The 23,418-nt window shown below is 37.4% G+C and overlaps 1 protein-coding gene across 1 annotated transcript; it reads left to right on the top strand.

The window, feature by feature from the left end:
- The first annotated feature begins 946 nt into the window (after positions 1-946).
- On the top strand, positions 947-22,750 carry LOC146313561 (uncharacterized). The gene is given in 16 exon segments (XM_084739492.1): positions 947-1,138; positions 3,185-3,457; positions 3,598-3,888; positions 4,605-4,895; positions 5,713-5,826; positions 6,781-6,798; positions 6,936-6,977; positions 8,349-8,381; positions 8,531-8,572; positions 9,836-9,898; positions 10,187-10,251; positions 17,050-17,422; positions 17,563-17,853; positions 20,933-21,217; positions 21,926-22,039; positions 22,636-22,750. Coding segments are annotated over 16 exon segments (2,451 nt in total). The 5' UTR covers positions 947-1,083; the 3' UTR covers positions 22,737-22,750.
- The last annotated feature ends 668 nt before the right edge of the window (positions 22,751-23,418 follow it).

Below are 23,418 nucleotides of genomic sequence, written 5' to 3'. Positions count from 1 at the left end.
GGAAAACACCACTCACCATTTTTCTGACATTTTGTAGACCAACTAATAATTGATTTATTGAGGTAAAAATGAATAATAAATCAATGATGAAAACAATCATTAGTTGCAGCCCTAACATAGACTACAGCTTATGGATTTATCTTTTGAAATCTTAAAAAGTGAAATTATCTGTAATATTATCAGCTATTATCTGAAAATGCGCATGTCTTCTTCTCAGTGCAGTGAACTAACTTCGTTCAAAGAGTTTGATAACTGTCAGTCAGCCTGACCTGTTATTCAGACTTACTTCCTGTAACATACATCGAGGCCTAAATTGGTCTCTCGGTCGCAACCATGAACTTGATCACAGCGCAGCAACAAAACACTAACATAGAGGAAGCTGCAGTCATGGTGCCTTCACTGGTACATGTCATAGTAAACTTTTGGAGTGAACATCTGTCTAGAGCCATGAAGGGCTGAGAGCTCAAAGACTGATGTTACTTAATCACACAGAATTCAGACAAATAAAGAATACTAAGTTTATTGTTTCATGTTTGGCAGTATTTGGTCCAGTTAATGTCTCCTCAATTTAGTCATATAATTCTGAAAGTGGAATTGGCTGTGTTTAATCATGGATGAAGTTTTAATTGGTTTGATTTAAGAGACAGTTGGAATTTAATGAATATATTTCTGTTAATTCCTTACTAAATACAACAAAGCATGGCTTACCTGTAAATTTACACTTATGTATAAGAAATTTCACTATAATAACGATAATGATAATAATAATAATGATGATAGTGTAAATAGACCAAATAATACACTCTATCAAAGCAAGACAAAACCCTGATCGATGTGTTCAGCGATAAAAACTATCTTTTGTTTGTGTGTAGGTCGGTAACCTGTTAGATGTGAGTGGAATGCGACGTAATGTTTGTAATTTTCGAGCCGTCCGTGAACACAACTGGTAGGTAGGCGTCAGTGAGAAGAAGCAGGAAGCAGGCAGTTGTTATCGCGGGTCGACGCGGAGCGAGAACAACACGTCCAAACCCTTCGACAAAACTCGAGTTTTAGAGAAAGAAAGGAGTCGAGTTCGAGGACAGAATGTCTTTAATCGCAGTCCTTGTCCTCTTGGGGACAGGACTGGCGGTAAACAGCGGTAAGTTGGCCGTTTTCTGACACGTTTATGTAACTCCGGTCGAAAGTGAAAGTAAAGTTGTGACGTCTTTAAAATTCGCATTTCTGTCGAAGATTTTACGGTTAATTTGTTACATTCGACGTTAACACTAGTTATTTATGGTAATATTGAAGCTATTTAACCGGCATGATACATCAAAACAAACAAGAAGACCGTCGTTTTTTTAGTCTGTGAAGTAAATAACGTGTCGTTAGTGGTGCGTGTAGCGTTAACGACGAAAATGAAGCTTTAATCTGTGTACGAGTCTGTGACTTATGCGTTTAAAATACTGTTACGGTAAAACAGTAATGTATTAGGGCAGACAGTAAAGCGTTTTTAAAATGTCAAATCTAAAAATAAGATTCTGACGTAACACCTTCGTAACTCTCTCTCGTTTTACAGGCAGTACAGCAATTTATGTATAATTTACTCTTTTTCTCAATTCACGTTGCTCTTGTTCTCTAGTTATTATGCTTTTTTGTTTTTGGTTTTTTTTCAGTAGTAATTATTACAATTTCAGTGCCCTGATGTCATTTGGGATTTTATATATTTATATAAACTTTATATAAATAAACAGTATCGGAAGGTAATCCTTGGTTTACTCCAGTTGTTGGTGACTTGCGGCCTCTACTGGCCAGTAAAGAGGAGGGAGGAATCAACAGGTGCTATAGGTTTTTCAAAGTTTTTTTTTTTTTTTTAACAAAAATGTATATCACAACAACTGCATAAGGTCCTTTAGCATAAAGTTATAAATGCGCACTAAAACTTTTAAGCTGATGGGTCCAATGGTCTATGAGATAAGCTGCCAGCAAGCAGACAAACACGATGCATTGCATGATCTCCTGTAGATCTTATGCCTGGCAGAGATAATTCAATTCAATTTACCTTTCTATAAAACAGAAAAACAGGATGAACACAGTTGATTTAAAAAAATGTCAATTGGCAGAATAGTTGACAGTTAATTGACTGATTTATCAGCTAACCACCTCAACTGTAAACATCATCAATATACAAGTGGAGAAATTTCTGGAATTTCAGATTCAGATTTCAGATTACATCAGTCAAAAGAAATATTTTCCCTGCATGAAATACAAAAAAGTCTAAATTCAAACAATAGCGAGCACAGTTAATGAAGTTTTCATTAAAACTATTGCAGCTTTAGAGATAAGACACAGTTATAAAAGCTAAGGGTAACTTTATTTTCCTGTAAAGCCATGGTCGTAGTCAGAGACGTCAGATTGTTGCATAATGTATCACCTTCTCAGAGATATTAAGACCAAAGGTTGGCAAACATTTCTGAGTGTTGATTTCTCTTTATGATCTCTGGCTCATTCCATGAACACCACCCTTTGACTGCTGTCACTGAAGCAGACAGACAGCATTGTTAAAATATCTCTGGCATGATGAGCACAGTCAGAACTGCCTCATAAACAAAGTTGGATGGTGAACGTTAGATTTCAGCAGCCACATTACCACATTTGCCATAAGTCAAGCTTAAGTTAAATCATAATAACCAAAACTGAAGTCAAAGATGTTCATTTTAAAATGATGTTAAACAAATAAAAATGAGAAATCTCCACAGTTGAAAACAGCATTTTGTACCATTTTTGTGCATGAAAAATTGCTTAAACAATAAATTTAATTAAACAATAATGAAAATAATAAATTCCTGTGACTACTGCAGAGTCATGTGACCCTGAAATGAATGCTGATTGTACCCTTTCCACTGAAGACATAAGATAGATGTCAGTGTTGTTTTGTTTTTGTTTTTTTACATAATAGAAGGGGGTTTAGTAAATGTGTCATAAAAATGTGCTTATATCATGAGCAACATAAGAATCTCCACTGAATCCAACAGCCGTATTGTCACTCAAAGGTAGTTCTTGGTCTGTTTTATTCCAAACAAACCAGAAAGGCACAACACATCTCCAACCTGCTACCAGAGCTTTAATATGTCAAATCTATTTGTGTTTTATCTGCCTTGTCTAATAAATATCTGTCCTCTCTTTCTTCCTTTGTGACTCTTAGAGAAGCATTCGCTCACTTACATCTACACGGCCCTCTCCAAACCTGTCGAACTCCCGGGCATCCATGAGTTCACAGCCATGGGTCTGCTGGACGACAGGATGATCGACTACTTTGACAGTAAGATAGAGAAGAAAATTCCCATGCAGACCTGGATGAAAGAGAGACTGCCTGAAGATTATTGGCAAAAAGGCACACAGTCCCGCCAGAGCAAGCAGCGGTGGTTCAAAGTCAACATCGACATTCTGATGAAGCGAATGAGACAGAATGACACCGGTAAGATTCTTGAAATGTCAAAGACCTGGACTGTTTTTTGATGAATTAAAACCATAAATATTATCATCTTGTCTGTATTTATCCATGTCTTTGTAGTTTGTCATTTTATTTCACTGCCCTGCCCTCTCCTTTGGTTTCAGACGTTCATGTTCTTCAGTGGATGCACGGATGTGAGGGTGAAGTCGAGTCGGACGGCACATTTACGTTTCTCAAAGGCAAGGACATGTACAGCTATGATGGGAACGACTTCCTGTCCTTCGACGACACCCACTCAATCTGGGTCGCCCCAGCTGTTGCGGCAAAAGAGACCAAAAGGAAGTGGGACGACGTCCAGGTCCTGAAAGAGTACACCAAAGGCTACCTGGAGAACGAGTGCCTGGAGTGGTTGGACAAGTTTGTGGGTTATGGGGAAAAACAGCTGAAAAAAGCCTGTACGTATGACTGAAGGACATTTCTTTATTATTACTATGGTCAATAGAAGTAGCTAGATACTCAAATTCAGATATTGCAATTGAATTGGAACTGAAAACAGCTGATTGGTATATCTCTGATAGTAATTATTAGTCCTGTGTACATTGTTAAAATATGAAACTAATGGTTCTGATACATGGACTTTGCATATTGGCTGATACTGAGTGCCATACCGATGCATAAAAAAGAAAAAGGGGCAAACAGAACCCTGCTGAGAAGTAGCAGGGTCCCATTGCAGGGTTAATAAATTATGTCATATCATACAGTCAGATAGTTTGCAGATTTTGGGCTGTAACAGACATTTCAGTACCGGTATCAGTATCAGAACAACCATAAACAGCATCATATGTGTGGTGACACTGGTCACATATTAACGGGGCTCAACAACAAGAACTGCCCGCTCGCCAAACATGTAAAATGCCATGTCGGGTTAGTAAATCTCACCACTATAAACTAGTAACAAATTTAAACATTTATTAATTATTACAGTAAAATTCTGTTTTTAACCCTTCAAATATGGAGCCTTGCTTTTCTCTGATTATTAAAAATCTTTGAGTTTTGGAATAAGAAAACAACACTGCAGTCCTAGATTAAACAACTTATTAAAATGATAAAAAAAAAAAAAAAACATTAATTTTGAATCATGATGAAGTAAGTTTTTGGTTTCTCTCTCCAGCTCCACCTGAGGTCTTCTTAAATGTACAAAATGCCAAAGTTGAGACAAACATCATCTTGACGTGCCTGGCCACAGGTTTCTACCCAAAAGACATCGTCATGAACATCAAAAGGGACGGCCGCGTTCTGACTGTAGCTGACGGAGTGCAAAGTTCAGGCGTTCGACCAAACGATGATGTCACCTTTCAGAGACTAGACCGTGTGGAGATTTTGAAGAAGGACTGGTCCAAATACAAATACACCTGTGAAGTGAAGCACCCAGCATCCGGCGTACAACTTGAGCAGGAATGGGGTAAGAAACTTTTCTTCTGTGTCTTTTTTTCTCAATTTGCCACAGTTGAATATGTCTTAAACCACAAGAGGGAAAATTCAGATTTTTTAAAATTTTTTTAAATCTCTGGCCTTCATTCCTATTGTTTATTCATTCAGTTTATATAATTTAGAAATTTCTCTAAAACATTTCCCCTCGTTGAAGATGGTTTGGTCCATTTTATGAACCAAACAACTAATTGGTTCATGGAGAAAATAGTTAATCGGTGATGAAAATAATCATTAGTTGCTGCACTAAAAACAAATATCAAGCTAAACAATTTCACCATGTTTTATACTGTGGTAATCCAAAAGTAATGGAAAGTAATAGTTACATTACATTTTTAACAGGTAACTGTTAACTGTATCAGAATACATTGTTAAAGTAATCCTCCTAAGCCGGTGTGTTCTCACAGCACAGAGACACACTAAGCAAGTAGAGACATTATTTACAAGTAGGGGAGGGCGATGTGGCCAAAATCTTCTCTCATGGTATCAACAGTATAAAGATCTAAATCTGTTTCTGCCGTCGTGTGGTTTATACCGTCCAACCCTTATTCACAAGTAAGAAGCCGACACTGTCTCCTCTCAGAGGACTTGAACTCTTTGTTTATTTTCTGATTTTCACCCACACAGAACTAAATTCTTTGTATTTTAATGTAATAAAACTGCAGCGTTCTTATCACTTAACATCAACATTTTCATAACGTGTCAACGCTGTAGTGAGGTGAAATAACAGAAATGATGCTGAAAGTGAACTGACCATGAAACTAATGTGATCATTTTTGTCTCTGTTTTAGATTGCACACTTCGTGAGTCTGGAGGACTTGTACCCATCATCATTGGCGTAGGTGTGCTCGTGGTCGTGGCCATCGTCGGCGTGCTGTTGTTCGTGTTAAGGAAGCGCATATTTGGTAGGTGCAGTATGTTTTGTTTTATATTCTCTAAGAGGAAATACATCAAACAGTGAGAAAGTGCTGTGCTCAAGGAGGAGTTAATTTAATATTGGTTTGGTATATAAGCTTCATAGCAATGTTTACCAACATGTACGTGTCAAAATCATTAGTTTATAATTATCCCATGACAAGTAATTCAGTAATACAGTAGTCAGTTACAGAGTACTTGATATTGATGAGAAAGATGTGGTGTGTCATTAAAGCAATATCACCTGTGACAAGCCTGTGACATAATCACAGCCGTGATGATTTCCAGTGCAGCAGCACTGCCTCTAGTGTGATGTTACTTTTATACAACACACATCAATGATAGCTTGCTAGCTACTTTGTGTATTTGCTGAAACCAAATGTAGCAACCAGTGGATTTTATGGTTGTAGATATGTGATTTGAGCATGATTTTAAATGCTCAGGAAGCAATCAGGTAATTAATATATAAGCCATGTATGTATTTATTTAAATCCTTTCATGACAGTGGTAACACATTAGCACTTTAGTGCAGGTATTTTCCCTGAATAACAGATTTATTCATGTTTAATTTTGTGTACTTGTGTCAGATTAATACGCATGTGACAGCGATCCCAGAGTAGTAAGACCAGAATCATGTATGAAAGATGCCTCCTGTCTCCTTCAGTCTCTGCCTGTTAGTGATACATGTTGTATAATGTTGGTTATCAGATGCAAAGGTCTCTTATTATTTTATGATGGATATCATGAGGCGTTCAGAGGTCAGCGTGAATATCAGTCCTGTCAATCATTATATGGCAAAAGTGTTTCTTGTCTTTAATGCCTTCATCTTAATGTTGACTGAATCCACAGTCTCTTAGATAATAAAAAAATCACAGTTCCACTCCTTGTTCTGGTCTACTTCATGATCAGTAACACATATTAACATTGTTTTTGTCTGTTTACAGGAGAAAAAGCCTGTGGAGGTAACTATATTTTTTTCTTTGAAAGTCTTATGAAGTTCATTGCTCAGAAGTTATCGAAACTAATCCAGTGTCAATCATTTCATTTCTCTTCCCTCCTGCTTTTTTCAGTAATTAAATGGATTTTCTTTCGTTCACAGGAGGAAGTGGGTCTGTTGACAGTGGTTCCACTAATGGCTCCGGTAAGTATCTTTGTTGACTGACTGAAAGCTACTATAAACCCAAACAGCCACAATGTATATTTTTCATTTTAACACCTGCATTATACAAAAGTCAGAGGTTTGGCTTGTGACTAAAATAAGAATAACTGGTCTGGTCCACCTTAAAGGGACAGTTCACCCCCAAAATCCCCTGGAATTGGAGGCATCGGCCGTAGAGATGTCGGCCTTCTCTCAAATATAATTAAACTAAATGTCACTTGGCTTGTTGTGCTCAAAGTAGTGCCATCACAATTCTTATTAAAAAAAACACACAACTGCAGTAATATGTTGACAAACATCCCTTTTCTTCACACACTGAACATAAAACAACGTGTGCTCAGACTTTCAGGAACAGATTTGATTTGATCTGATGTGATCCTCTGAACTTTGAACTGAGAAATTTTGACCCTTTGAGGCTGCTGTAGCTGGTCAGTGTGCAGGACTGAAGCTAGATTAGTAGAATGAGTTAACAATGTGAAGTCAGCTGTTAGTTTGTTATTGATCAATTTTATAAATGAAGGGTGTTAATTTAAAGGCTCTTCATGCTGTGTTCAGTTTTCAGGGACTCTGTTAATTTTGACTGAACATCTTATTTTATTTATTATGTTCTTACAGCACCACCTCAATGAGTAAAAACAGCTCAAGTTTACTTAGAAAGTATTCAATTAACTGTTTTTATATGCAGTATAGTGATGATGCTGCTGAAATTAAACTCAGAAAGACTGACTGGCATGTGATTTGTGGTGTTTGTGGAAATATGAATCTGATATGCAGTGTATGATTCAACTTTTTCTCACCATTTAGTGTTGGGGAAAAAAGCAAACAAAATTGCAATAAGTTGTCATATTGAATCACTGTTACTTGTAGAATCACAATACATACGGAATCGACACTCAAGTGTCATGATCGTGTCAAATCAGGAGGTAAGAGTATCGTCCCAGCTCCACGTCACAGACGCTGACCACTGCTCCTAATGATAGTTTGGGTTAAATGCCACAATCACGAGAGGTCCTCGAGCATCCAGTCATAAATGTGCAGAAAAGATTTTAGGTTGATGAGTCCAGAAATATGTCAGATTATCTGTGAAGAAGCTCCTGACCTGTTGGACACACACACACACACACACACACACACACACACACACACACACACACACACACACACACACACACACACGACTGATCGCATTAACTCCTCCAGACTTAGACCTGGCAGAGAAAACAAAAACTGCAACCTTAACTGCTCAGGCTGTAACCTCCACATAATGAACCTCACATAGATGACTCCAAAAATACCAAAATGGATAAAAGTGATTTATTTTGTGTGTTTTAACTCTCTTTCTTTCTTTAACAGATCGAGAACTGACTGTAAAAGTCGTTTCCTCACGTAAGTTCCTTATTTCTCTGCTATAGATTCTATTAGTTGGAAATTTTCTTGTTTAAAAATAATACGTTAACAGCTTGTAGCAGATTGGCCCCTAATTGTGTGTGTGTGTGTGTGTGTGTGTGTGTGTGTGTGTGTGTGTGTGTGTGTAGCCACCAACGGCATGGCTAACGAGAGCACAGGTCTCATGAAGGGTAAGTGTTTCCTCTGTTTTGTTTCAAACAGGAGATGATGCTGAAGTTAAGAGGTGCTGTAGTCATGGTGTCATAGGAAGATCAATAATAGTTTGTTCCTGTGTAAAACTGATATAAATCAACCTTGGATTATTATTATTATTGTTTTTTTATTTTTAAACATAAAAATGTCCTGTGACTCCTTCACAGCCCCTGATCTTTAACAGTTTCCACTGATACCTCTGTCAATAAATCTAGATTGTATTGCCTAAAATTTATATCACAGTATAATTTGAAGTATGGACAGTAACATGATGGAGTAAAGCACTGGTATGGTAACTGCATGGTAACTGTTACTGTACTGTTAAACTATTACCAGGACGTTTCACGTGGTACACAGCAGGGCATCGAGAACCACCTCCAAATTAGAATCATTTCCAGAACTCCAAAGGAATCATTAAGAAATGTTCACTGTTTTCAGTCACACTACTTTCCACCCTGCAGTTACTGCCGTTTTAAATTTCTACATTAGGGTGGGGCCATATTATGAAATTTTCCAATCAGCCGCCATCAGCCCGTCAACCGGCGGTTGGTAATATCTTCGTCTCACCTCCTCCAGTCCTCCCATGTCTCAGTCCCACATTACATACATGGCGTACATTCACTGCTTCCAATAAACAAAATAAATTCAAAAAGTGTCAAGAAATTAAATATTTTCACATTTATTTTCTCTATAAAACTTATAATCTTTCTTCTGAATTCAAGCTTCTGTCTTTTACTGAACTGAGACGAGTTTAATTGTCTTTAATTGTCACTTCATTTAAACTTGACAGAAAACTCACCAAAACTGTCTTTGTTATTCTGTCCACTCTTCTTACAATCATCAACTCTATATTCATTCAATTCCCAGATGGTGAAAACTCTAAAACAGTCCATCAACACCAGCCGACACAGAACTTTTCAGCCTCGTGTAAACTTAAATATAATACCAGTGATAATAATAATGATAAATGATAAATAAGTGTTAAATATGATCATAGTTTCTGTATCGGAATCGTTAAAATCCAAATGATACCCGTCCCTGTCAGACGCTGTAGAACATTTTGATAAGGTTCCTTTCATATGTACTCCTGCACTGTTCAGTTATAAAGGAGTTGGTTAAACCTGCTGTATTGTTTCAACTGAACCAACTGCATCATTGATTATACACTTGAAATGTTTTGTGTAATATGAACATTAGTAAAACTCACAGTGTTTAACCTTTTCTTTTTTTTCCATTTGAAGGTTCGGCAGATACTCTTGACAATCAGAGCAAGAGCAGTAGTGACTCTGGCGTTGGTGCTGACGGTAAGTGTCTTTGTCAAGCGTTTGAACACAGCACTGATTAACACGGCATATTTAGGTAACTGCAGGGAGAGAGCGCTATGACATCAGCAGAGGTACCCAGCTGGAATCAAACCAGCTTCTGTACAGATGTGGAGAAAATATTGTACGTTCTTTCCATAATTTGGGCCTTTTAAGGAAACAAAAATGCATCACCAGAAATAGAAATCTTATAAAAAGACAAGAGCAGAGGCAGCCATGTTTGTAGTATTTACTGTTTATATGAAATAACACTTCTGTTTATCTCTGCAGCGACTCCAAAAAACATCATCCCCGAGTCCCAAAGTCTCCTGGAGGAGGTTAAAGGAGACGAACAGGTCTGAAGTCCATCAGAGGACATCAGGACTCATTCTACTGATACATTTTTTACAGGATAAAAATTAAAAGGGGAATTGAAATCAACATCAAGAACAAAGAACATGGAAGCTCAAAAAGTCTCCATTACCTTTTCAGGGGTTTAAGGCAAATCTTTTTTGTGTTCCAAAATTCTTCCTGAGCCAGTTTGAGAAAAATGTTTGACCATCTAACAAACCATTTAAAAAATCCCACTGTTGTGTGATTGTAATATTTTAGAAGTGAACCCACACAGGAAACTACAGGGAGCATCAACATGGTCTCATGTGGCTCTGTGTAGCTATGAAGACAAACGGATCAGGGCTAACATGCAGAGAGCAGACAATTATTGTAAAATAAACCCTGAAAATTAATCATTTGATACAAAATATTGATTTAGAAAGGATTTTGTTGTTTCCAGACTGATTTCATGGCTCCTCCAGAGTCTGTGATCAGAACTGCATCTATAGCAACAGTCAGTTAGTTCAGAGATCGCAGGTGTTGGTGGTGAAGATTCAGATTTAAAATCTGAAGATAATTTCTTAGTATAGAAAAACATCCCATTACAGAGGGGTGGCACATAAAACTTTATTAAAAAGAAGAAAACAAGCATCACAAAGAGATGCTGAAAAAAAATGAAGGTGAAAGTGCAATTCTGAAGAACAGTTTGCTTTTTATTACGGTCAGAGTGAATCTGCCCTAAAATTAAATTAAATCTTTTATGGGTTATGTATCTTGAGGAGATTCAAACATCTATGAAAGTAGAACAGCTGCTTAAGAACAGAAAAAAATGGAGAGAAACTTTGAGAAATTTGAAGCACTTAGTTCAGAAGGTGATTTATTGTAAACAGGACAGAATTCCTATACACTGGAATTATCATTTAAACCAGGATTAAGAAGCAGCAAGTGTGTGATAAATGTTATTTTTTGCTTTTATTTGTTTATTTCTCTGTTGTGTATATGTTTTCATTGATATTTTTAAAACATTTTATAAGTTGTTAATGTGACAAAAAAGCTTTAAAGCTCAAATCTCATTTAGTGGAAGAAAATTGTTTTCATGTCATCAATTTCTTGAGAATTGGGACGAATCATGTTTTATTCCTAAACTTGGTCTGTACCTGATTATACCTGTTTATAATCCTTTAAACTCTCAATCTAACAACATCTGCTGATGCCATAGGTGTAAAAATCTTTGTTTTAAAACAGATGTTGATCCTTTAAAGTTGCATCCCAGATTTACAAAAACATTTTTGATTTTATCAGGCAGTAATTGGGTCATCTGTACCCTAAGGACCCCCGTCTGACTTCCTGGTTTAAAAAAAGTCTCTAACACTTGTGAACTTTTTAGACAAATTCATTTAATAATAATGTTATCAGATGAGACTCAACAATAACATGTCAAGTCTGTGACCTTTCTAAATCAAAGATAAATAAGAGTTCTGGTTTAAAAATGTGTATTTTAATTCTCTTTAAGAAAACTCTGATCGACTTTAAAAAAATAAAATGACCGCTCAGTATGACTGGGAAAAGGTCGGGCTGTTTAACAGCTGAGAGTTTGACATTTTCAAATGTATAAAAATATAAAACCCATTTAAAATACAGTCTTGTCCCAATTCTCAAGACACACACACACGCCTTTAAATTAGGAATTTGATGGATTTTAGTTTTTAAATCCAAATTGACATTAACAGTTTGTACTTGTATTACTCTTGAAATATTGTCTTGTTAATCAGATGTGCTCCTATTATTTTTCTGGGTTTTGATGAAATGTACTTTGATTTCTTCAGCTCCTGTAGCATGTAGAGACAGAAGGGCTGGGCAGAATATCAAATCATTTTATTGTGATATGGCAGAGATGTTTCCTGCTTTTAAAGGCGACATTACAGCAGAGTGAGGTCTGTCTGTTGTAGCTCTATTCTGTTCTGTCATCTGCCTTTAACCACTTAACTCATCACATCCACTTTACTGATAGTTATTGATCAGAAATCTTACTGTGTTCATTGTGTTCATTTGACTGGTGCCAAATTTGTCACCTAGTCAAAAAATATAAAGACATTTGATTTTGTCCACATCTCCCAGCCCTCCTGTCAAACAGCTAAATCTACATAACGCTTCATATTCTATAAGATCATCATATGTTTGCTACACTTGAGAATTTTCAGTTTATTATTTTAGTGCAAATGTGTACATCATGTGTAAATCATGAAACTCCTTAAGAGTAACAGGATATTGTTCATTTCACCGAGCCACAGCACATAAAAGTGGTTTCTCACTGTGTGTGTTGCTGAAATGTGGTGAATTAACTTAAGGCAGTTGTTTAGTAAAAAAAAAAAGTGAAAAAAAAAAAAGTATTATTTCTACAAAAGTCACTTTGACTCATAAGAAACGTGTTTAATGTCAGGATTTATTGGCTCAACATGAACATAGATTGTAAGACTGCAGTGACAAACATATGATATTTGTAGCTTCTGTCTAAAAAGTTCAGATTAGTTCAAGTCAGTAATAATTTGCTGTGACTCCATGTGCCAATGATACATTTAGATGTATTATTTTTTTTTTTTATTGTTTCTTTGCTACAACTTGATCGGTTGTCTGCTATGTGTGAATGATTTACACAAAATCAATAAATCGGAGAACTATGGATTCATGATTGAACTGAAGTCTTTGGTTAGCATGATCTTAACTGAGGCAGCAGCTGTGACTCTCCTGCATCTGTCCGGGCGTCACAGCCTCCACGTGAACAACAGACAGCTGTGGCAGAGACACAATGAGACTGAAACACTTTTTATACTGGAAAATGTCTTTATGACAGGGACTGTTCACACCAAAAAATCAACAACTCAACAGGAACATCTCTTTCCATAAATTTTGATCCTGTTACTCAGTAAATCCAGACCCTCCAGGAAGCTGCATGTTGCAAATGTTTGAGTAAATTCAGCCAATCCCCAGGATTTCTGTTCAACCCTCCAAGTTTGTCCAAACTCCGCTTCTTTTCTAAGGGATAGGGTTAGGTACCAGAACTACTTTCTTTCTACTAGTAATAAAGTAGTTCCCATGTGAAACTGCTCAAAACCAGGTCTGTGGATTATCTTGAATAACAGGGTGACGATTTGTGAAAAGTGACACTGCTGTTGAGTTTTTCAGATGTATTTTCTGGCACTTTAGCGCCACAAGCAGAGGACCATTTAGTCTCGTATTGAAAAGAAGGCAGACTCTACAGACAAAACAGTCTAGATGGATAAATGTTCCTACAGGCCAATCAACAAAAAATATAATTTATATGTACCAAACACTGTGTCCTCTTGAGTGTCCGTCCAGTAGACAAAATGTGATAAAATGTCCTGTAGTGTCCTTCAGAGGACAAACCATGAGACAAAGTGAACAAAATACAGTACAGTGTCATATAAGCTGCTTTACCAGCTAGAAAACTCGCTGGCCTCTACTTGTACATGTTTAAATAGTTAATATAATAATAGTTAATAGCTGTGTGTTTTTATCACTGAGGTGTAGTAATCAATCAGTGAATTGATTATGAAATATTCATTGAATTAATTACCAGCTATTTTGATAATTGATTAATCAGTTTGAGTCATTTTTTAATAAAACTCTGATTTCAGCTTCTTAAATGTGAATATTTCCTGGTTTCTTTTCTCCTCTCTGACAGTAAACTGAATATGAAAATTCAAGCGTTTTCAAGGATTTCCAGCACCCGTCAGGACAGTTTCAGTTTTACAGTTTTTGAGAAAAACAGAGTGATTGGCTTCATAATTCTTCATAACTTGAAACATCTAAATGTACTTTGGTCGAGGCTGTCAAAGTAGCAGCATGTGTGGCTGATTTTGTCATGGTTTTTTCTTTCAAAGTTTTAAACTTTAGGCAGGTGCTGTGACGTCATCATCAGGACTGTTTGGTCCAGGACTGGACCTATGAGCAAAGTTTATTTTCATGCATAGGAAGGCAGATTTCCTGACATAAAGAAGAAGAAGAAGAAAAGCAGAGCAGCTCAGAGCATCATGTTGAAAAAACATCTGCAGTATCCTGTCATCACCACCAGATGTCACTACAGTACAGTAGAGTCTGAAATCTGGTCTAATCCTAAACCTCATCTTCCATCAGAGAAGAGTGCAGGTCTCCACTATTTAAATTGAACTGTTTGAGGCAGAGCGGTGAGACAGATGATGAAGACAAACAGCAAAAGGGACGACAGTTTAACAACATTATTTAACACAGAGCAGAGAAAAAAAAGTCTGTAAACTGATATCTCCATATGATTCAGAGTCTGTAGGCAAGAGACGGGACTTTGGTACCAGAGGTGTTCTGGTTTCCGTTTGTAGTTCGAATAGGACTGACCAATCACATTTGAGTTGGCTTTGGTTGCAGACAACCAAACAGTACATGATGTATTTATTAATCATATGTGGAGAGAAACAGGAAGGAGACGACCTGCCACTCACAAATCAACCACACCTGAGTTTAAGACACATGGAGGTCTTCTGTTTTTAAAATGTATTCATTTGCAGTTTTTGTTCTGCTCTGGACGAGACTGACGGTGACCTGCGGTGAGTTTGATGCTGTTTTTAAATAACAACATAAATAAATATAATTTATCCAACAGACCTGCAGGACATTAGATGAGCTTTTCTTGGGAAGCCTGATCAAAAAGACAAACCTTTAGAAATGATCAGTATCAACCCTCTAATTCCACTTTTGTCATGAAAACGTGTTCTTTAAGGATCAATATATATTTATGAAATATATGTCATTCATGAAATGTTTTGGTTTGCTTTAAGTTTTTATTTTCTGAACTTGCTCTGAAAACATCCTCGTCCCTGACAAGATTTAACAACTTTGAACAATTAAAAAATGTGTTAAAAGCCTTCAAAATTTAAAACCAACAATACCTCCTGATAACACAGCTGTAAAAACGTGCTTTAAAGTTGTTTCTGTCAACTTTGTCAGATTTCTACAAAATCATTTTTAATTTACTCTCTGCTGTAAATTATTAATGTAAAACGTGTGAGACAGCAGAGAACAGAGACACGAGTCTGATCCACAGAGACGTCATGTCACTGTGAGAGCAGGAAACACAGAGCATCACTGTTCCTCCACATTGATCCAAACCACAGCACTCTTCATATGAAACAGAGCAGCACATCATCTCACTGCAGAAATACTGATATTTCAAACAGTTTTAAAGTTTGTTCACAGTTTCTCATTCAGGCTACAGGATCTCATTTACACACGAGACTCATAATAAGATGTTAACACCACTGTAATGTCTCCTTCGCTCTGTCTCTACTGTTATTATATTTAGTAAAACTATCAGGATGTCTTTTTCAGTGTCTCAAATCACTCTACGAATGTAGCATCAACTGAATCAAAATGTAAAGACTCATACATTGCATTGTCTTGTATTGCATCAAATCGTATTGTATCGTGACAGAGCTGATTTATAAGACATATCGTATCGTTGAACACGCGTCGTGATACGTATCGAATCGGTCTCAGTCAGTGAGATACACACCCCTACTGGTAAACTTTATATTTTCAACTACTTCATTAATTGTATAATTTCTACCAGATGTGTCTCAACCATCTCTGATATCAATTATACATAAAGTTTGTCCTTCTTAACTAAAAATTTAATATGTGCATTATTGTCTGCAAAAACTATTAGACATGTAACTCTACTGTTTCGTGTCTCATGAGTTTAAACTTTAAAAATGCATTCTGATGTGGTCACTAAGTAAAAACAAGACAGTATGCCGCAACATCCTGTCAGAATTTGATTCACAATAACATTATCCTGCTTATTACATGGTTATATAACTATTTGCCACACATTTATGTGACACAAAAGATTCATTTTAAAATGATTTTATGCGTTTATTTTGCAATAATGACCTGATTACTGCACATTATCCTCCTTGTTACATCAAAATCAATTGATTAAAATTATTTTAGTGATATAACAATAACTTAATTGTTCCTCTGGGGTCTAATCAGAGCTGTGTCCATAGCAACGGTTGGTCTATACAGAAATAACAGACCAGAACTTACAATGCGATCACTGACCAATCAGAATTGATTATTTAAAAAAGCCATGTAATAGTTACCTGTTAAAACATATAATACATACTGAACTGGTGTGAATCCTACTTGAAGGACAGGGACTACTTTGTGTCTGTAGGTATTTACAGATCTGAGCAGAACTGTGGGGTTTCCCAGGGCTCCACCCCAGGGCCTCTTCTCTTACATGCTCCCACCATCTAAAACCTAAAACCTAAAATCTAAAATCACACACAAACACTCAGTAGTTTCATTCAACAAATCAATGATTGATTGTGCCAGAAGTTTCAGTTAAACAAAGAAGAAAGTGAAGTAACTGTGCGCTCAGCTTCTTTCTAACTGTGTGACTCTTTGGTTGGAAAGTTTTAGCAAACCAAACCTCGTACACAGGAGGTGTTATAGGAAGTGGGACAGGAAAGGTGTAGTGCAAATACCCATGTTCCACTTCGTGTAACCACATTTAGGTTTCAGATATTTTCTGTTAATATTGTCACTGAGCTTTGGGCTCTGAGTGCTGCAGAAAAATGTCTGTTGCACTGCTGATGGCTCCTGAAACAATTTACGAAGAAGAGTTGATTATTACTTCAGAAAATGTTGTTATAATCTGCAGAGTCTGTGTACACAGGCAGACCTGCATGAACTGTTTCACACAAGTTTCACATGTCATAAAAATGTGTTTATACTGTGAACATCATAATCTAAACTGAATCCAGCAGCCGTGTTGTCACTCAGAGGTAGTTGTTGCTCTATTTGTGTTTTATCTGCCTTGTCTAATAAATATCTGTCCTCTCTTTCTGCCTTTGTGACTCTCAGAGAAGCATTCGCTCACTTACATCTACACGGCCCTCTCCAAACCTGTCGAACTCCCGGGCATCCATGAGTTCACAGCCATGGGTCTGCTGGACGACAGGATGATCGACTACTTTGACAGTGAGAAACAGAAGAAAGTTCCCACGCAGAGCTGGATGAAAGAGAGACTGTCTGAAGATTATTGGCAAAAAGGCACACAGTCCTGCCAGAGCAAGCAGCGGTGGTTCAAAGTCAACATCGACATTCTGATGAAGCGAATGAGACAGAATGACACCGGTAAGATTCTTGAAATGTCAAAGACCTGGACTGTTTTTTGATGAATTAAAACCATAAATATTATCATCTTGTCTGTATTTATCCATGTCTTTGTGGTTTGTCATTTTCTTTCACTGCCCTGCCCTCTCCTTTGGTTTCAGACGTCCATGTTCTTCAGTGGATGCACGGATGTGAGGGTGAAGTCGAGTCGGATGGCACATTTACGTTTCTCAAAGGCAAGGACATGTACAGCTATGATGGGAACGACTTCCTGTCCTTCGACGACGACAACTCAGACTGGGTCGCCTCAGTCAATGCGGCAAGAGAGACCAAAAGGAAGTGGGACGAGGTCCAGGTCCTGAAAGAGTACACCAAAGGCTACCTGGAGAATGAGTGTCTGGAGTGGTTGGACAAGTTTGTGGGTTATGGGGAAAAACAGCTGAAAGAAGCCTGTACGTATGACTGAAGGACATTTCTGTATTATTACTATGGTCAATAGAAGTAGCTAGATACTCAAATTCAGATATTGCAATTGAATTGGAACTGAAAACAGCTGATTGGTATATCTCTAATAGTAATAATTAGTCCTGTGTACATTGTTAAAATATGAAACTAATGGTTCTGATACATGGACTTTGCATATCGGCTGATACTGAGTGCCATACCGATGCATAAAAAAGAAAAAGGGGCAAACAGAACCCTGCTGAGAAGTAGCAGGGTCCCATTGCAGGGTTAATAAATTATGTCATATCATACAGTCAGATAGTTTGCAGATTTTAGGCTGTAACAGACATTTCAGTACCGGTATCAGTATCAGAACAACCATAAACAGCATCATATGTGTGGTGACAATGGTCACATATTAACGGGGCTCAACAACAAGAACTGCCCGCTCGCCAAACATGTAAAATGCCATGTCGGGTTAGTAAATGTCACCACTATAAACTAGTAACAAATTTAAAAATTGATTAATTATTAAAGTAATTGTTTGTAGAAAAATAGCAGAAAATTCCAGGGCCATTTCTATAATGCTATAAGCTGTGCTAATATTTTATTTATGTAATTTATCCTTTATTCAGCCAGGAAGGTCCCACTGAGATACTAGAACTCTTCTTCCAGGGAGTCCTGGTCAAGACAGTTTCATGGGTTAGAAGATATACAGTACATTAAAAAAAACAACGCAAGATCAAACATACCAGCGATTAAAGAAACCAGAAAATATTCACATTTAAGAATCTTTTTGAGGAGTGTTGGAAGTTGTATACATGTAAATCACATCACCATGATCTAAAACAGATAAAAAGGAACTTAAATGCATCCATCATACATTAAATCCCAAACAGAGGCGTGCACATAACACTTTTCAGCCGAGACTCTTTCACAGCTGGTTCAGATCCAGAGAATAATTTTGAACCAGTTCTTTGTGTTTCGACAGTCAACAAATCAGCTCTCGGCCCTGAAAACCGGTTCCAACTCTTTGCTGGGCCAAGAAAGTAAGAACCATAACATCAGCCGACCAAACAGAAATGTCAGCTATTGTAGCGGAGGTTTTGAGCCAAGCTAAAAACTTTATTAAGTTTTTTTCACCCTGAGACTCCCTGCAGGTGGTCATTTTATCCACATAATGTCTAAAGTTTGCTGTAATGCAGTCTGGAGATGTGAGGGGCTGCAGACCGGTGTTACATGGTATTTGGTTACCCGCTAGAACCTGTGACCTGCAGCATTTGAAGAAGTTCTCAGATTATTTACCGAAGTATCTGCAGTGTTGTTTGAGTTCACACTTAACAGTTATTTAATTTTGAACTAAGTTCATAGTTCCAAAATCAAAATCAATTAGTTCCTGTCATTTCTTAAATTTTTGTTGTTGCTGTGGTTGTTTTTGTTTTATTTTAATTCTATTTCATTTGAAATAGAAGGTCCTCATACTAGGGACTCTGCAGAGATTACTTGTATTTCAAGTAGTCTGTGAGTTATGAAGGAAAATATAGATATTTTAAAAAGTTACTGTTGCCCCTGGTCTCCCCTAAAGGTTCTAGAGCTTATTAAGATGCTCCGAATGTTTAAGATGAGTTTTATCATCATCTTAATCTTAAATATTTTTGGGAAACAGGGCCCAGGTTTGCACATTTCTATGTGGTCACCAGCAAACAACTAATTTTTTTTCTCTGTCCAGCTCCACCTGAAGTGTACGTGTTTGCACAGACCTCCACAGTTCAGACAAACGTCACCGTGACATGCCTGGCCACAGGTTTCTACCCAAGAAACATCATCCTGCAGATCAGAAGGGACGGACGCGTCCTGACTAAAGAGGATGGATTACAAACGTCGGGCGTGCGACCAAATGATGATGACACCTCCCAGAGACGAGACCATGTGGAGATTTTCAAGAGTGACAAGTCCAGATACACCTGTGAAGTGGATCGCCCTGAATCTGGGTTACATGTTCAGAGGCTGTTGGGTAAGAAACTTTCTATTGGTTTTTCTCTTTTGTTACTATTTTTCTTTTTTCAGCATTTACATTCTTGCAGAAAGCAGCTAGCGACTCAAACAAATGAAATGACCTTAACAGTAAAGAATCAGTGTTCGCTCTTGTTTTTCTGCGGATGACCGTTGACCTCACCTGGCTCAGGTTTGTACATTTCTATGTGGCCACCAGCAGACAACGAACTTAGCTTTTCTTTTCTGTCCAGTTTCGCCTCAGGTGCACATGTTTGCACAGAGTACCACAGTTGAGACAAACGTCATATTGACGTGCCTGGCCACAGGTTTCTACCCAGGAAACATCATCCTGCAGATTAAAAGGGATGGTCGCATTCTGACTGAAGAGGATGGCTTGCAAACCTTTGACATTCGACCAAATGAAAACGACACCTACCAGAGACGAGACCGTGTGGAGATTTTAAAGACTGACATGTCCAGATACACCTGTGAAGTGGATCACCCTGAATCCAGGTTTCATGCTGAGACACTTTTGGGTAAGACACTTTTTATTATCATTTATTTTTTCAATGTTTACATTTTTGTAGAAAGCTGCAGATGACATGTCTCAAATAACTGAAACTACCTTATCAGTCAAGAAAGTTGAATATGGACAGTTCATCTCAAAATCTTGTAGTCCTCCTGACCTGTAGTGTTATTTATCCATCCTTTTTCTTTTGCGAGTTTCAGTGTTTTGGACAAGTATTAAATTTAAAGGGCCAGTTCACCCTAAAATCAAAAACACAGATTCAAAGCACCACAAAAAATACATTTAAAAGTTCCAAACCAATTTCTCTTTTGAAAAATCATGACCTAGTTTCTCAAGATGATCCACAGACCTTGTTGTGAGCAGTTTCTTGTAGGAATTACTCTCTTTTTGCGATAGAATTTACTTTCTTTCTAATAGAAAGAAAATGCCTTTAAATCACAATGATTTAATGTTTGTAAGAAGGGTTTTTACCTAATTTTAGCTTTAAAATGCTGAGGACCCAGGTTTGCATGTTTCTATACGGCTACCAGCAAACAACTACCTTTGCTTTTTTCTCTGTCCAGCTCCACCTGACGTGTACATGTTTGCAAAGAACTCCCTCAATGAGATGGACATCATGCTGACATGCCTGGCCACAGGTTTCTCCCCAAAAGACATCATCCTGCAGTTCAAAATGGACGGCCGTGTTCTGACCGAAGACGACTGGGCGCAGACCTCGGGCGTTCGACCAAACGAAGACGACACCTTCCAGAGTCGAGTCAGCGTGGAGATTTTAAAGACTGACATGTCCAGATATACCTGTGAAGTGAAGCACTCTGCATCCATTTTCCATGTTGAGAAGAGATTGGGTAAGAAACTTTAGCTTTAATTTTTCCTCTTTTGAATTTTAATGATATCATTTGATTGTCCAGCAAAGCGCCATCATCTTAGTAAAGTGGTTTTACTTTACTTCCTTTTTTCAAGGTGTTGTTTTTCGCCTCACAAGCACTTATTACCGTACATGTCAACCCTCCTGATTTTCCTGAGAGTCTCACAGTTTTCATGGCCGTCTCCTGGTTTCCTCTTTGGATCACAATTATCCCGTATTTCTCCCGATTGTCACTCATAAAAAAAAGGAAGGGCCATTTCTTTTGTCTAAGAGCAGTCTAAAACTAATAAATCCTTAAAAACACTTATCTCGTTATAAAATTTGAAAATAGACTGGGTCATGGTGATTTGTCATTTTTAAAAAGTTGGTCCCCAGGAAAAAAAAAGTTTGGGAAACACTGCTCTTGTGTAAATCTCTGGCATAAACTAATATTTAACAGTTTTCTTATTTTCATTTAGTTTTTGTCCTGACCCTAAAAGGAAACTGGCTTGACAGATTTTACAAAACGCAAGCTCCTTTTCTTTAGAGACGGGGATTCTGGTCTGGTGTGCAGCAGCTGCAGTGACTTTTAAAGTCATATAACAGCTTCAGAAATCATGAGAAGTACAGGAGAACTTTGATCCTGGGGAGAAACTGTGAGAGGGCAGTTTGAATTTTAAAACTAAAGTAGGATGTTTTCTGTGTTGAGGAGGAGATGATGATAAGGAGCTTCGCAGCCCTGCGATCATTCGACTGGTGGTGGTGATTGGGTGTATGATCATCTGCGCGCTGCTGGTGGTCTTTGGCAGGAGATACATGCTTGGTAGGTGCAATATTTTAATACTGACGATGTTTGTATTCACAGAATATTCAAGAGGATCCTAATAAGCTGTTTACTAATGAAAAGAATATTCCTCTAATATTCCTGTTTACATGCAGCCACACACACTCTGATTATGGCTGCCTCTTTGTGTCAATTATTTACTGACCTCATTTTTCAACATGTTTTGGCCGATGTTCCCTCGTGTCTATAGAGTGTGAGCGATGGTACACTGGCTGCAGTTCACTTAACAGCCACTGGTGATGTTTAGAGCTGTTTGATACCAATACAAGTATCAGAAATGCCTTCTGCCAGGGAAAAAGGATTCTCCTGTGGAGACAGTTTAAAGAACCCTTTGTGGTTCTAGTTAGCACCTTTATTTCCTCATTTCATACATGAACTTACATAACAAGTTGCTTATTTCAACCCAAATGGTGTTGTTCTAAACCTAATCAAGAACAGTTAGAGACTTTATTTTGAAAGTCTGTGTTGATGTTACATATTTATTATTGCTTATGGACCGCGGAGCCCTGCACGTGCATGAAGAGGCACCTACTGTACGTTCAAACTCACCTAAATACATTTTCTGTTTTCTGCAGGACCTGCTGACCGTGACTCATGTAAGTATCTGAGCATGATTGATGTAATCCTGTATCGTGCAGCGAGAACAGCTGTACAACAACTGTACATGTATTCTTGATAACCCCCCCCCCCGCCATCCCTGCAGCCAATGAACCTGATGTTCCCAGACCTGATGTTGACGACAGTCCCCTGTACGAGAACGAGGAGGAGGAGGAGGAGGAGGAGGAGGAAGAGGATGCAATGTGAAGTTCCTACAAATAACATCATCAAATAACTAATTTGTAACATTCTGTAGTTTGGAAAATCTTGACTAATAGAGAGAAGCAAATTTTGATCAGGTTTAAAAGATCACAAATGGTCAAACAGAGAATGCATTTATAAACAGGTTATAAAATATAAACACACACTTTGAGTTGACTCAAATTTAATAAACGGTAGTACAGAACAGGGTTTTAGAAGAATTAGGAGGGAACTTGGTTCTTTCTTCTTTTTTTTTGTGATCAAAAAAAGAAATTTTGAAAATAATCTGTCTTAATTGATACCAATATATAAAAAGTAATCCAAGATTAATGTAAATAAAACAGTAAAGTTTATATATATGGGTAACCAGCGCTTGTTATTTTTCATATCATAACCATATGCTTGTATGTATTCCTTGCTGCAAATGTAATATTTTTGTATGTATTATTTCTTTATGGCTACTTCTCATGTATTGTAATTCAGCTAATAATATATTTTACTCTGTCTGTCTATCTATCTATCTATCTATCTATCTATCTATCTATCTATCTATCTATCTA

The sequence above is a fragment of the Lutjanus erythropterus genome, chromosome 16 (assembly GCF_056507025.1).
Source record: "Lutjanus erythropterus isolate fLutEry1 chromosome 16, fLutEry1.hap2, whole genome shotgun sequence".
Taxonomy (NCBI): domain Eukaryota; kingdom Metazoa; phylum Chordata; class Actinopteri; order Lutjaniformes; family Lutjanidae; genus Lutjanus; species Lutjanus erythropterus.
Note: the sequence above shows the minus strand (reverse complement) of the source record. Positions and strands in the feature narration are given on the sequence as shown.